This window comes from Drosophila virilis, chromosome 6, assembly GCF_030788295.1.
Source record: "Drosophila virilis strain 15010-1051.87 chromosome 6, Dvir_AGI_RSII-ME, whole genome shotgun sequence".
Classification (NCBI taxonomy): domain Eukaryota; kingdom Metazoa; phylum Arthropoda; class Insecta; order Diptera; family Drosophilidae; genus Drosophila; species Drosophila virilis.
The window spans coordinates 588,488-603,722 of record NC_091548.1 but is presented as its reverse complement, the minus strand read 5'-3'; the positions used below and the strand labels follow the sequence as shown (position 1 = coordinate 603,722).

Below are 15,235 nucleotides of genomic sequence, written 5' to 3'. Positions count from 1 at the left end.
TTTAAGGCATTATCATATTTAAACGTTCTTCAACGTTTTTAATAGCTAATACTATGTGTATGTAATATATATGTTTATGCAACTGACTTAGAAACTTTAGTTCGAAAATTGAATTTTTATATAAATAGTTTGATGCTGAATATATCTTAGCTAGAACAATAAGTCATTATTTGAGCTTAGCAACAGCGATACTATTTGATCGCCCGACCTATTCTAGCTAGATTTTTTACTGACGATAAGTATACCAATATTATTTTGTTGTATTTTGTGATCTCCTTTCGAATGTTTTCACACTTGTTCATTAAGACTTCTATACCGCTAGACCAATGTTTCATTGGGTGGGCCCTTTCAAGACGCCATATTTAATTTACCCACAACCCACTTGGGTACACATACTAACGTATACAACACACACATATATATAGATATATATATATATATATATCACAGAAATGTACACATTCCTATTGGCCCACTTCAAAGTACGCGTCTGCGCATTAGAAACCATCCCCTAAGGGGCTTTGCCCTGCAACTAATATTGAAAGAGAAGTCGGAATAAAACGAAGCGATTGTAAAATTTCCCCACTATATTGGCCTAATCCTATTTTATTTAAATTCTGTGTCAAATTCACATCTTCTAATTCATCATCAAATTCGTAAGCCTATTCCCTATTTAAATCGGAAAACTTTTTGCTAATAATGTTGGAGTATGCATAGGATATGTAATTAGATGCCTGATAAGAACTAACAAAATCATTCTAATCATGTCCGTCCTGTTGTAAGCTAAACTAAAAAAAAAATTAATTGTTTTAATTTTAGTATAAAAAGTCGCTACTCTTGTTATGAATATGTTTAAATATTTACTTACATATAAAATTAATAATATTAGTGGGAAATTTTTTTTCTTTAAGCACAAAAAATCCTTTTAATAGAGGGCGCCACTGGCAACAGCTGCGCAACAGCTCACAGTAGCGAACACCAATTTTGTACTCTGATGAAGCTTATCGATAATACTTCATTGCGATAGTTTGCCAAATAACTCCCAATTTGATACTAACATCTGTTTACTTATTCATGCTGAAGCCGCTCAAAATGTGAATTATTTCAAGTTTCGTACTCTGTGTCCATTCCAAATGAGCAAACACAAATCGTACAATTATTAACCAATTTATAAAAAAGGACATGTCAACCTATTAAGGTAATATATGATTTAGACGATGATCTCCAAAACATTAAGAACTAGAATGTATGCTCGATAAATATCGATTTTTGGGCTAGTTCCAGAGCATCATTTGAAGGACCTATATCTTAAATACTTTTTGATCAAGAAGGCCACCCGACGTTTAAATTTGACATCTTGTTGGATACAGGGTGACGACAAGAATATTCTTTATTGTTAAAAAAAATTTATTGACGGCATACATACCCGTATGTTGATTGTTTTTAAATATAGTGTTAATTAATGTCGTTTATAATAGGGTCTATAGCCGAATTATTATATTATTGTTAAGAAAAATCAACTGTTCAACTAGCCGACGTATTGCGTTTTACTAGTCCCAACGAACTAATAAGTTGCATTTGGAAATTTTGCCAAGAGAACATTTGATGGGTTTTTTCTCACCGCGCAATCGTTCTCTGCATTGGCCCACGCCGGCCTCTCTCGGGGAGAGAGAGACGATGAAAAACGCGATAGAGTCGAATACCACTGTAAATTGTTAGCTTAAAAGCCCCCAAAGTCGGAAGTAATTCGTCAAATTGCTGGGCAGACAGTTTAGTGAAATCAAAGAAATCTGAAAACTCATATACCTGATGTCCGAAACTCGCTTTATTCCGTTTAAATCTGTGAAATTTGTATATGGTTAAGGAGTGTGCCCTTCCACAACTCATATTTGGGACTACTACGACTACAATTCATACAAATAACTGTGCTTAACCTGCATTTGATGTATATCCCATTAATAAAATTTCTATATAAAATGGAGTGCGATAATGTGCCAAAATCATTAATAATACAAAATTCAAAATTGAATTTTCAATTTGGACAGCTGTATCATTTTGTATATTGGTGAAAATAGTTTGAAAATAATGCTCGGCCATATTAAGAGAAAATGTATCTATATAAAATGCCATACTTATATACATCTAAATTGCGTTAAAAGCATCAGCCATAAATCAACTCAGCAATACAAACAGACAACAAGGGGATACTTGCGAACCCACTCACTCGGCGGCAAGAGAACTGTCTGTATTATAATGCCATCAAAACAATTAAATTTATTTCAGTCGAATTGGAGCATTTGTGGATGTGCCTACCTATTATGAAAATAAAAACAAAAGCAAGAGAGAAACCCGTTAAGCGTGTGATAATCGGTGAAATTTTGGACCAGGCATAATATGAAATGCTATTGAAATACATAAATTGTTAAATTTTGATGGAGATACTCGCATGTGTACATACACATATCAAATGTGTGCATATTCTCTTATTCAAATCTGCAACAGGCAGGCAACAGGGTTATCGTTGTTATGGTTAGTGCGCCTGTCTGTTGCCTCAATGACGAGAGCCGGAGTCTAAGAACGACGTTGCCTTGCCGTCAGTGGCAACCGAGTGCGCCATACCCTGTTGACAATGTGCAGTATAAAGCCTGTCAAATAATCCCACCAAAATATAAACACTACCTAAGTTGCGAATACACGAGTACACTAAAACTTATCGACTCTTTATATCTTGTAAACAGTGTGTAGTAAAAGCTAATGTTTCTGTGCTCGTGAGAGGGCTTTATTTAAAAAAAAATCCACACGAGAAGAATATAGATTTACTAACAACTCAGTCAAGGAAATTACTTCAGTAAATCTCAATTGTGGCAGAGGGTGGTGTAGGTCAAGAATAAAAATTCATCATAGCAGGTCAAAGTGGAATCTATACAAATACAAATTTGGCTCTCCCATAGATTTATTTTTATTTGTTGTGCCAAAACCCAAAGAATCAAAATAGAATATGGCAGCACATACTCTGTATTTATGATTCGAGTTGTGAACGGGTCAGCTAGGATATATTATTACATTTTACTGAGCTACATACAGTATAGTTTTCAAAACATTTCCAGCTCTTTCAATGTACCCATTTTTAGGGCACTGAATGCTTAATGGTATTAGAATACGGCAAAACGCTTACTATTTTTACAAGTTTAGTTTTGTGAACTCTAGAAACGTATAAAACTTTGATATTGTTTAAAGCATCTTTTTCCGATTGTCTTCTAATCGAAATAAAAACATTAAATATATTTGAAATAGAGTGGAGTATCAAACAAAATTTAAATGTCTCGACCATGGGTGGAGTTATTAAACTCTGAAGTGAATGTAAACGTATTTAAAATCATTTAACGGCATCGACAGCAGCGCGAGAAAGGCTATGACCTCCGGATAATTCGAATACCTGCATTGCTATGGATAATAAAATTGCCAAGAATACCAAGAGCAACAGTAAAAGCGGCAGATTAGATGATACTTCAGAAGCGCTATCCCCTAGAAGAGAGTCAAATAGTTATAGACAAATGCACCTAAATGGAAATGAAAGCGCCGAAGAGAATAAGGAGCCGAAGGACTTTTCCATTCCCGTTGGCAATATAATGGAAACGATCTCGCAATCGTCATCATCATCATCGACAACAACAACTGTCCCGAATGCACAATTCTTTGATCATCAACAGACCACGAATGAGGCAGTTACCAAGGTCAACTCGGATGTGATGGAGCACATATTTAATACACCCACAAGCAATGCGGTGGTGCCGACTACAACATCCACAATAATGTCGGAAATTCTATTGCGGCAGCAGCACGACATGCTCCAGCACTGGCCAAAGCTGGAGGACCCTCAGCGCAAATGGAATCGGGAGCAATTGGATACAAGCTGTAATCGTGATGCATTACTGGCGCGCATATACAACAATAAAGTGCTCTCCCAGCACAAGAGCACACAACGCCAGCAACAGCAGCAACAGCAGCAGCAGCAGCAGCAAAGACAGTTTTTAGCAACACAATTGCTTTATGCACAGTTTCTACATCAGCCCCATTTGTCATTGGAGGTCGATCAGGAGCGAGAACGTAGGCTACATATATTGGAGTTTTCTGGTTTGCGAAAATCTTCCGTTAGCAATGAGCCAAAAGCAACACCATTATTGTCAACATCATCACTATCAATTGGCTTATCACACGATAACAACAATAATCGAACACAAAGCGATATCGAACAGAGTGTTCGATATGATCACGACCACATCCGGAGAGATGGAACAGATGCACACAACTCGAATTCGAACTCATCGACTAAAGACAAATGCAAGTTAAGCAAACGCACAATAGCTCAATGCGCTTCAAGCTCGAAGGGCTTCTTTTTGCGCGAGCAGAAGAACGTATTGTTTGATATAAAAAAGGGCCTAGAGCAATTGACATTACTTTGCAGTCAATTTCAGGATAGTCTAAGTATGCCAGATGAAAGGGCAGACAGACCTGATGATGACAATACAAACACCTCGACCTCGACCTCGACCCTTGAAGTTACCGTACAACGCGAATTGGAAAACAATCGATTGAAAATCGAAGGCATGTTGGTCCAAGTGAGAAGTCTTTATCGTCAGTGGAGCAGTGCTGAACTCTATTATCTACGGAGCTTGCAGAGACTAGGCCTTACTCCTGGCAGCAAGCCCGATTCTCCCACTCATGATGTTATGGCCCTTGCTGCGATTGCCTTGTCTGCCGAATGCGATTCAGGGTTAAGAAACAAAACTGATGCCGCCGAAGTTAGCCCAAAAAACTGCTATAGGCAAGAGAACAACTGCTCAAGTAAACCCGAAGTACATTCATCGCCAGAGAAACTGCGTACACTGCAAGATATTGAAAATATTATACTGCAGCAAGCAGCAGCCGCTGCTGCTAGTCAACAGAAACAATCTGACCCAGGTTTCGTGAATGGCCACAGCGAAAGTGCAGCGAGCAGTGATAGCGACGAAGAAAAAGAGTCATCATCACCCGCTTGTATTTGGCATCCAAAGAACAATGTTCATCCAGCCGATGACGGTGACACCTGCAGCACTGCCGCCGAAATTCTTTTGGAATATACTTCGTTATCGTCGGTGCAGGCGAAAATTAATGCATTGATGGGCAGTGGCAACAGCTTGCCTCTGCCTGGCTCTGGTTCAAGTACTAACAAAATCGCCGAGAACTGTTCGGTCTTGAATCTATCACCAGGGACGCAGAGAGCACCGTTTAATCGAGAGTCGGCCACTTCGGATCCCTTATACTTGGCCGATATTCCGTTCCCTCCAACGCCAGCCACACCACCAACAAGTAGCAACAGCAGCTGTTCGACAGTTACGGGCCCGCTTGGCTGCACATCGTATTCTTTGAGCACGAGTAAATATAACCACCGGCGAAAATCTAGATATGCGCGACGCATCGAAACTCCCACATCCTCATCATCGGCCAGCACCTGCCAGCCGGAGTACTCGGCCAAGGAACTCAACGGGGACGCATATAAGGTTGTCGCTATTGCCAGTATGCCAATGTGCCCATCCTCGGTATCATCGACAACCGCGTCAGCCTCCGGCTCCGCCTCAGCCGCAGCGGCCCCCATTCAAGATTCACCCTCAGCCGTTGCGGCGGTAGCCGCATTCCAGGAACGTGCCATTACGGACATGTTTAAGGCCCAGTTTAGCGCTTTGACAGTGGCGGCTGGAATTGCAACTGGATGTGGAAGCGAATCAGGACTTGGAGCTGGATCTGACACTCCCTACGACTTAAGCATTGGAACGAGGCTAAAAAAAATGTAAATTTAAAATTAGTTTTGTTACACAAAATAAAAAGTGTAAGAGCTTTAGTCTGCGACTTTGGTCAAGATATTTATTTAAAAAAGTTTTTCTTATTTTTCCATCATTTCTTGGAAGATATTTATTAATAATCTTTAAAAACATCCAGAAGAAGATAGCTATATCTACTCGGTTGTTGTTACTGGTCGGAGGTGTGTCCTTTCGTGCCAACAGAGAAATAAGACATTCCTAAGGTTGTCAAGACGTAATTTGCACTTAAATAATTTGCAATATTGATTGATTCTTGTCCGATATTTGGCTTCAAAAAAAATATTTGAAATATATGTAATATGTGAAAACACACATGCCAATTTTTATATCTGCTGCAAGAATATTTGAATTATAGTTTTTATTTGTTATCAATAAATTGTACATTATTTTTGTTTGTGAATGGAGAATGATTATACTTCTGCTTGTTGATTAATTTCAGAAACTTGGATACCAAAAGCTCATCAAATTCGCAAGCAAACGACTGTAAAGATAGTTCAAATGATAAAAAGAAGCCACATATCAAGAAACCTCTGAACGCATTTATGCTGTACATGAAAGAGATGAGAGCCAAAGTTGTAGCTGAATGCACCCTGAAAGAGTCAGCGGCGATTAATCAAATACTGGGGCGACGGGTAAGCTACATAGTCCATCGTAATGCTGTCCTTTACCTTTAACATGGCTGCCAAGTCATGTTTTCTGGTTAATCCGGTTAAGTTTTATGATGGGGGTTCATTTTATAAACAAGCCTCGATTACCGGAACAGTTTTTAATGCTGCGAATGCTTCTTTAGCGCAAATAATCTTCGATTATTAAAGGACAGACGGACGGACACACGGACACATATGTATATAAGTACTATTGGAATTCGCACAAAGAAATTAACTATATATAAAATATGCATATTGAACTCACCTTGACATTATTCTCAATGCAAAAACACTCGTTTTATAAGTTAATGCTAACTGATTCCCAACATTAATAATACTTTTGTAGTGGCACGAACTTTCCCGCGAAGAGCAAAGCAAATATTACGAAAAAGCGCGACAAGAGCGCCAATTGCATATGGAGTTGTATCCGGGGTGGAGCGCACGAGATAACTACGGTTACGTGTCAAAAAAGAAAAAGCGTAAAAAAGACAGATCGACAGCGGATTCGGGAGGTATTGCACAAAATTGTCAAATTTGTAACACTCTTATTCTTCTCTAACCGCATTCAAACATATTTATTTTTTTTTGTTTTTGTTTTCGTTTTCGATTAAAAATTTCATTAAAAACATGCATAACGTACAAACACAAACACAATTACAATAACAATAACATTAACAATGACATTAACAATATCAATATCAATAACACAAGCACACATTTAAAATCAGCTGCTACTAACACAAAAATTAGAACTAACAAATTAAATTAAACATGTACCTACTATTAATGTAATTTGTGTAAATACTTAGAATAAATTTAACTCGTACCACGCATCAAAATAACTGAAAGAAAAAACCCGACATTATTTACAACAAATCTAAAAGAAAATCACATATTTGAAACTAGACAGAATCTTAGATGTTTTCGTAGTTAGCTTTAGATTTGTACTAAGCAGATATCAATTTTAAAGTGTACTTTAAAAAGTGTACCTGAAATAGAAAGTAATTAAACATAACATGTTAGTACGTATAGAGTACCTTTTACTCTCTCTTCGGTAACCCGTAGCTTTGCTTGTATACATTTCTGGCATTTTTATTTTCAGAGTAACATTTATCTATTTTGAAACTGTGAAAAAAGTGAAAACTGTGGCTAGATTTCAACTATTTGAATGTTCGCTATCGTCTTTTCAAATCCTATTGACCTGACCCAACTGACTGTGACCTTTGTTTGCTATTTTGGTAATAATTTCGATTTGATTTAATTGCTTCCTTCCCAGTAAAAATTCAAATTCCTCTATTCGTGATCAAATTCAGAATTGAAAACTGAAAGCTTATTGTTTTAATAATACAAAAAGAATACGAAAATGCTGATAAAATTCAATCGATTATTTAGTACCACTATGAAAAGATATTTCAAAAACTTAGAGAGTTTGAACAAATCGGAAGAAGAGACTCAACAAAATGAGGTGAAAGTTTTGTTTCTTCAACACAATAATTTGTACACAAATATCTGTTAATCAGAGTAGTTTTGTAGAGTTACTCATGTTTCGATGTGCAGGACGTTCAATTAGGGCTAATGCTTTCCATACTTATGTGGTTCAATTGGCAAAATAATACACTCACACGAACACAATATACTTTTGTATTGAATTGGCAATCAGAGTGCAGAGAACAGGAAAATTTGTAGAAACAAAAAAAAAACATTTCATTTTATTTAATGCTTTCATTTCCATAGATTCTTGAACACAAGAATCATATATAAACAACCCGAATAATCTGTATGTGAGGACTTGAAATTGAAATTGGCGAATGCATGCACCCGAAACCGTATACAAGATCGATCCGTCAAAGCTTTTGAACAATTTGCGCCCGCTGCATATACTAAGATTCTCGCTGACACCAACAAAACAGGCTGGTGTCGGCTTTTGTCCACTGTGTTTAGATTGGCGGGTGCCCGATAGCTGATAATTAGCGTTTAAAAAAACCACCTGACTGACTAATGTATAATTGCATATTATCTCTCTTTATTTTTCATAATTTTGATTTGCGCATATCGCAACCAAATCTAACAAAACCAATACAAAAAAAAAAAAAAAAAACAATTCGATTGATCGCCTCGAACCAAACAAAATACGAAAATCGAAAATACGAAAATCCGGGTATTCGATTTTTTGAAATATGTCTAAATTCGCAACGATTGCACACAACAATTATTACACACTGTTTTTTTCGCGACACCTCGCATATATCCCACTCCCAGTGGCATGCCTTGGGGCGTGAGGAGCAGGCCAAATATTACGAGTTGGCACGACGGGAACGCCAGCTGCACATGCAGATGTATCCCGATTGGAGCTCACGCACGAACGCGTCACGCGGCAAGAAGCGGAAACGGAAGCAAGATGCGAGCAGCGACGGAGGAGGTTAGATACATTTTCTTAAACTTTTGTACGATACATATGTACTATGTCATACCAATACCAAACCAATATCTAAGCCAAAATTAAACAGCCAGACATACGTTAAATGATTATCAAACGATTTAATCAGACAATTACATCTTAATATAATAAATTTGTTTGTTTAATAAACGAAAACACACATTTGTGTAAGTACCAAAAAAAAAAAATACTTGTTGTTGCGATTGGAACGAAGTTTAAAAATAATGAAAACATGGATCAAAATGATTGTTTAATAAACGCAAAATTTCCTCAACTTATTTATGACAATAAGTAGATTTAGGAAATCCGTAGAAAACTCACCCTAGTAAATAATTTGCCCTGTAAATAATTTGCATCCTACTTGCTTAACTCCAAATTGCTTATAGGCAGTTTTCTCTCTCGGCATTACCGAAACTTTTTTGTAATAATTAATTTAACCAAACATTCATTCATCAATCATTATCGTATGTATGTATCTATATATTTATGTATGTCTGATTGTCAATAAGTGATTATGATTAAAAATTACAATTACCTAGTCTTATAATCCAATTGCTTGCATGATATAATTTTCTATTGAAATGAGTCTTATGTGTGTATGCAGTATCAGCATACAGTATAATTATAACTACTCACTCAGTATAAGTACTTATACTGCATACTCCCATATACCATTATACGTATAAATTGGAGGCACTTATACTACACAGTCGCATATGTAGAAAGTAATTTACATGTGTGTATACAGTATGCAGTAAAAGTTGAAGTAATTATAAGTAAAATGGCTTAGAATACGTATAAGTAAACTTGTTACTTATGTTATGCGAGACTGAACTGTACTTATACTGCTTACTTATACGCACTATAATGTAGTATAAGTATATAGATAGGTACACAGTTTACTTATACTACATATGTACTCGCATACATCTAGTTATTAGTGCATGCGCAATTGAAACTATTTGTATATGAATATTGTGTGTAAAATCATACTGAATCAGTTATGCTGTCCAAACACAATTAAAGCAATCAACTATTATTTATGTGTTAGCCAATGTGAGTTATATTAGCCAGATGCTAATGGTAAAACCTTGCCATTATTTGGCGAATGGCGTATGGGTCGGTTATTTCCTTATTAACATTCACATTTCAGTATTATCGTGACAACAAATTAACATCATGAGCAGATCGCATTCAAAACATCATTTGCGCCCCTTCTAGGTGACATTTAATTCCAAAGATATTAGAAAGGACAAATGCATAAATATATATATATGTATGTATTCACATGTACTGTGTGAAATAATGGAACAAGTTTTCTTCGGTAGCTTGCTTACATAAATTTTTAAAGTAATTCAAATAATTTTAGAAAAACTGAAACGCAAGTTTAATTTATATTTTGGTTAGGTTAGCTTTAAAGTAATTCAAATAATTTTAGAAAAACTGAAACGCAAGTTTAATTTATATTTTGGTTAGGCTCGCGTTTTCGAACTTCGATCATTTTTCAAAGCTCGTTTTAACTTAGACGTTCATGTTCGTTGGTTAAAATTATTTAAACGTCGTTATATAGAATCAGCCCATTTCGCAGCGGAAGTTACATGAAATGTAAATAAATGGAACTGCCAAGTTGTAAATCTATATCTAGTTTAAGGGTTAACTATACATTATTAATTTATTGTTTGTTCGTATCATGCTGTCATTGTAGTGTCTATATGTTCTTATTTAGTCCATAATTGTAATGAATGCTTAAACTACCTTTCTGTTGCTCAACTAACAACTCGATCATGTTAAATTATGGTGCCTTTAAATTGCAACAACTCCAAAACCAATCTTAAATTCTTTTCCGTAGGTAACAACATGAAAAAGTGTCGAGCGCGATTTGGACTGGACCAGCAGAATCAATGGTGCAAGCCCTGCAGGTAGGTTATATATTGAATGTATCTTTTAAGTTGACAGCTTGTTCAAGATATAACATACTGCGTTTATGATAAGAAATCCATCAGTTATTCACATTGCGAATTTCAAATTGTCACAGCGTGTCCAAACTTACAAAATAAGTTCCCAGACTTGTATAAAAAGAAAAAAGAAAAAACCTAAAATAATCTAGGCTACGCTTCATCAATTCATTATTTGGCGTTTAAGCACGCCTCTCTCTGAGTTTGTTTCACTAAATGGCTCCAAATAAAGTACTTAAACATAAGCGCAGTAGCATGATTGTACATAAGTGGCTAAAACATGGAAGACATGCATACGTACACGCATATTAGAGTTGTAATAAGCTTATGATTAAGGAAAAAGTGAAGTGAAGTCCAAATTTGATGGCCAGCATTCAAATCGAATAACTGATTGATGCCCATTTTTTTTTAAATATCTTATATAATAGCTATTTAAATTTAAATAAGTATGTGACATACAGAATCAAAGTATACAGCGTACTGTCGTGTGTATGCAGATAATTAGTCCAGTTCAAACATTCGTTCGTTCATTGTCCATTTTGCAATAATTCTCTTGTCCCAATTCGATTGCTCAAATGGTATGAACGAACTTATCTATTATTATTATAATTTGTACTTAATATATTAGCCTAAGACTGATAGTACTGACAAAAAATTGCATTCAGCAATATAATCTAACAGCTAACGTTCAAGGAAATAGTTCGCAGTGGCAATGTAATACAACTCTAATATAAATGTACATATGTTTGTTTATGTACAGTAGACGAAGGTATAACAAATATTGTCTCATCAATTTAATTATGTACACATGAATCAACATAAGTACTATCTATCTATCACACATTATTCTACACTCACCTCACACCTAAATACACATATTATTCGATACCTGCTCTAGATAATAATTAACAGTAATGACTATTAAGTAACAAAGGGCATTGTGGCCACAATCTAAATATATGGCCGATACTATTTAATGTATTTGCATGCAACTTAATGCTGTTTCCTACCTACAATGCCCCCTTCTTGCCTGCACCCTGCACAGGACCAACAAATTTATTATTTACAAATTTGAATGTTGATCTATTGAAAGTGGATATCTCTCAGCGATAACAAATCTACTTAAATAATTTGAAAACAAACTCTGTTCTTCATTCGAAGCTCTAGTCACTTATCAATGCTTACCCAAATTGCAATGACTTTTGAATAAGCTTTTGTCGATTTTCGAAACCTTATATGTTGTATTTTCCCATTGAATATAAGTATATGCATCAATTAAAAAAATTGATTTGGTTGTTTGAGGAAACAGCACTTGCTTAGGAAAAATCAAAACTAGGGATTAGCTTTCCTTTGTAAATTAGATGGTCACGCTTAACACCTTTTTACCTACATATATAATGGGTAAAGGAATATACGAGTATTAACAAAAATATATTTAAAAAAAATATTAGTTCATTGCTTTGTGCACTTGGGTGCATTTCGTTTTATTTTATTTTTATTTATTTTCCCTAAAATTTAAACCTCTCTTGAACTCTACGTCTATTTTAAAACATATTTAATGACCATCGAATAACAAACGAAAAGTAGGAATTAACAGTGTCCACTCACGTAAGTCTTGTGGATAGAAGCTTGAAGCCGAAAAGTAGGCTTTCGAATGTTGCTAAGCATGTATCAAACCATTTCTCACAATTATGTTTAAAACTGATAATAAACAAAAAATATCTAAATTTCTCTGCCACATTTCCACAGTTGCGAGTGGGAGCTTCGAAAATTGCTGAAACTCATAATCATTTAATTTTCGTAGGGCTTGGAAAATAAGTTTGAAGCCGATCGGACAGAGATTGAAACTACGGTCATGCAATCTTTGTTCCGCGTTTATCAAGAAGGGTGGATTTGGCAAAAGTGTTATAAGATTAACTTCCTAAAAGATTTTTGAAAATTATTTTGAATCTCTGAAGCGATCAAATAACCGTTTATCAATAGTTTACCACAGTTGCGGGTGGAATTTCTAATATTGCTAAAAGACGCATACAATAAGTTCTTTATATCGCATTTTCCCCCAAATTATATTGGTTTTTACAAAAAGTGTTTAACACGTCTCAAATATTTTTTTTGTAAAGAGCGTTGGAAATGAACAAACAAAATATTCAAAATCATAGTCATAATTAAATGCTTTTTCAAGAAAAATCGTGACAAACTGTTTTTGTTCACAATCGGGTCGGTTTAGAATCATTTTCATACATTTTTGTGAGAATTAATTGACCGACTATTAACCGCAGAAAAGGTTGACTCCAACTTATTGATCATTTTTGATATCCGCTAACATTTTTTTTTATCGATGCCTGGGGCTCAAGATAGTAAGTGAAGTTTTTAATTTTCCGAGTGGTTAATCTGGAAAAAAAGCTTATATCTAAAATTATAAGCATAAAATGTGCACGGACAAGATCTGGTAATACTCGGTAGTCTATGCATAAAAAATTGTTTGCCCTGACTGACTAACTGACTGATTGGGAATCAAGCTGAAATTTGTACTGCAGTTCCCGTATGGGATGGAGGGGCACGCTAATGCGATATTTCGCAAAGTTCACCTGGAAGTATGGGAAAAAGCTAATATCCGGACATGAAAATATTCCCTTTACCATTCAATCGACATCAAACTCATTTAAAAATAGTTTTTTCACGCATTAAAACTACGGGTCAATCGTTGAATGAACGAGATTTTGTTTGGTTGAAAAATTTGTAGCAAAAAACTTCGATTCAGTCAGTCTGGGAAATATCGCAAGTCTCTTTACTTGGGAGAGCCCGACTTGGGGATACTCTGAACCTTCGTTCACCAACACTAACTTTGGGTCGAATGTATTGAAAATGGGTGAAAAGTATATTATGGTTTTGTGCAAATATGTGTAACAGGCAGAAGAAAGCATTTTCGTCCCCGTAAAGTACATACATTCTTGATCAGCATTAACAACCGAGTCGATCTAGCCATATCCGACTGTCTGCAAGGATCTCAGAACCTATAAGAGCTAGAGACTTGCAATTGAATTAAACGTGGGTCCTCCTAGTACCCGCGCTGTACAAGTTTGTTTCCGCTAATCGATAAATTGTCCCATTTACAAAAATTAATATCAAAATCCTGTTCTGTTAGGTGCTAAGATATAGTATCACCAAATTCCACAGTAAGAGAACCTTTGTTTAAATTTTCTAGCCTCTAGCTCATATTTTTGATGCTGACTAAGAATATGTAAACCATTTGGAGATACTTCGTTCTATCTGCTTGTTATATACATTTGTTCTGGGCGTATACCCTAAATATGGATTTGGTTTTTACCACATTTATACTTTTATTCCTAAGAACAACAAGTTTTCCCGAGAATGAGAGTATGTTTTTGTGTATGTTTTCTATAAAAGGATAATGGATAAAGGATAAATGGTATCTGCTCGACTGGACCTCTTTGTGTTTAGATCAGTTCAACTTTTACGTTCGCTCGTGGTTTTTATACCCTTGAAGACGGCGATTTAATTAGAAGACACTCCCGACTCTATAAGATATATACATATATATATTATTGATATCAATTACGGAGTCGATATCCATCTGCCCGCCTCTCTGTTCCTATGCAAGCTAGTCTCTTAGTTTCCGTATATCTGTCGGATCGGACCGCTGTATGTAGCTGCTGTAGAAACGATTAGTGGAAAATAAGGTTCTTGTAAGAAAACTTCTCTTGACCCGACCCGAGTGCTTAGAAAAATGGCAATACTATAACATACAGCTGAATAGGAAGAAACGGCCAACAATTTATTTTGGGTGAAGCAAAATATTATGTTTTTCAAAATATTTTCACCAAACTCGGCAACTACGTACTTCAATGCTCTTATCATATATTTTCCAAATGGCAAGATTATATCTAAAAGATTATTTATATATAAGGACCCTCTTATAGAGACCTTATTACAAAACCATGCCGATCCATAAAGATTTTGAGCATGCAAAACTCTTGCCCACCTCTAGCGCCCACCCCGCAATTTTTTGTCGCGATCCCCTCCAGATTCCATCTTTACTTTGAAGAGTAGAAACAGTTACGAAAATTGATATTTTTTTATTATTTCCTAGTATATGACAACAGTGAGCAGTAACACATAAACCTAAAGCTAAAAGCAAATGTAGGGTTTAAAAATACATCGTTTATTTTGAAACCTAAAGTTTTGCCATCTAAAGTAAACTTAACTTTGAAGAAATACTATTGCAGAATCAGAAACTTTGAAGATAAACTTCCAATCTGACCAATCGCTTTAAATTATTTATATATATATATATATATATATATATATATATATATA

General features: G+C 35.5%; 1 protein-coding gene and 1 long non-coding RNA gene across 12 annotated transcripts in view; one reads left to right on the top strand and one right to left on the bottom strand.

Annotated features, from left to right (window-relative positions):
* Positions 1-15,235, top strand: part of pan (transcription factor pangolin) — a 71,528-nt gene that overhangs the window by 46,519 nt on the left and 9,774 nt on the right. For 3 of the 11 annotated variants that reach the window (XM_015168660.3, XM_070210730.1, XM_032434173.2), the window contains 3 exons: positions 6,298-6,490; positions 6,852-7,017; positions 10,792-10,861. In XM_015168660.3, coding sequence (XP_015024146.1) covers positions 6,298-6,490; positions 6,852-7,017; positions 10,792-10,861 — 429 coding nt within the window. Of the gene's footprint in view, positions 1-859; positions 1,946-3,294; positions 5,828-6,297; positions 6,491-6,851; positions 7,018-8,764; positions 8,925-10,791; positions 10,862-15,235 lie in introns of those variants that run through there. The other 8 variants (XM_032434167.2, XM_032434169.2, XM_032434170.2 and 5 more) reach the window with 7 other exon arrangements.
* On the bottom strand, positions 6,322-6,788 carry LOC116650481 (uncharacterized). The gene is made up of 3 exons (XR_011417080.1): positions 6,771-6,788; positions 6,527-6,713; positions 6,322-6,448 (listed from the first exon to the last, which is right to left on the bottom strand). It is a non-coding gene; the product is annotated as an uncharacterized lncRNA (long non-coding RNA).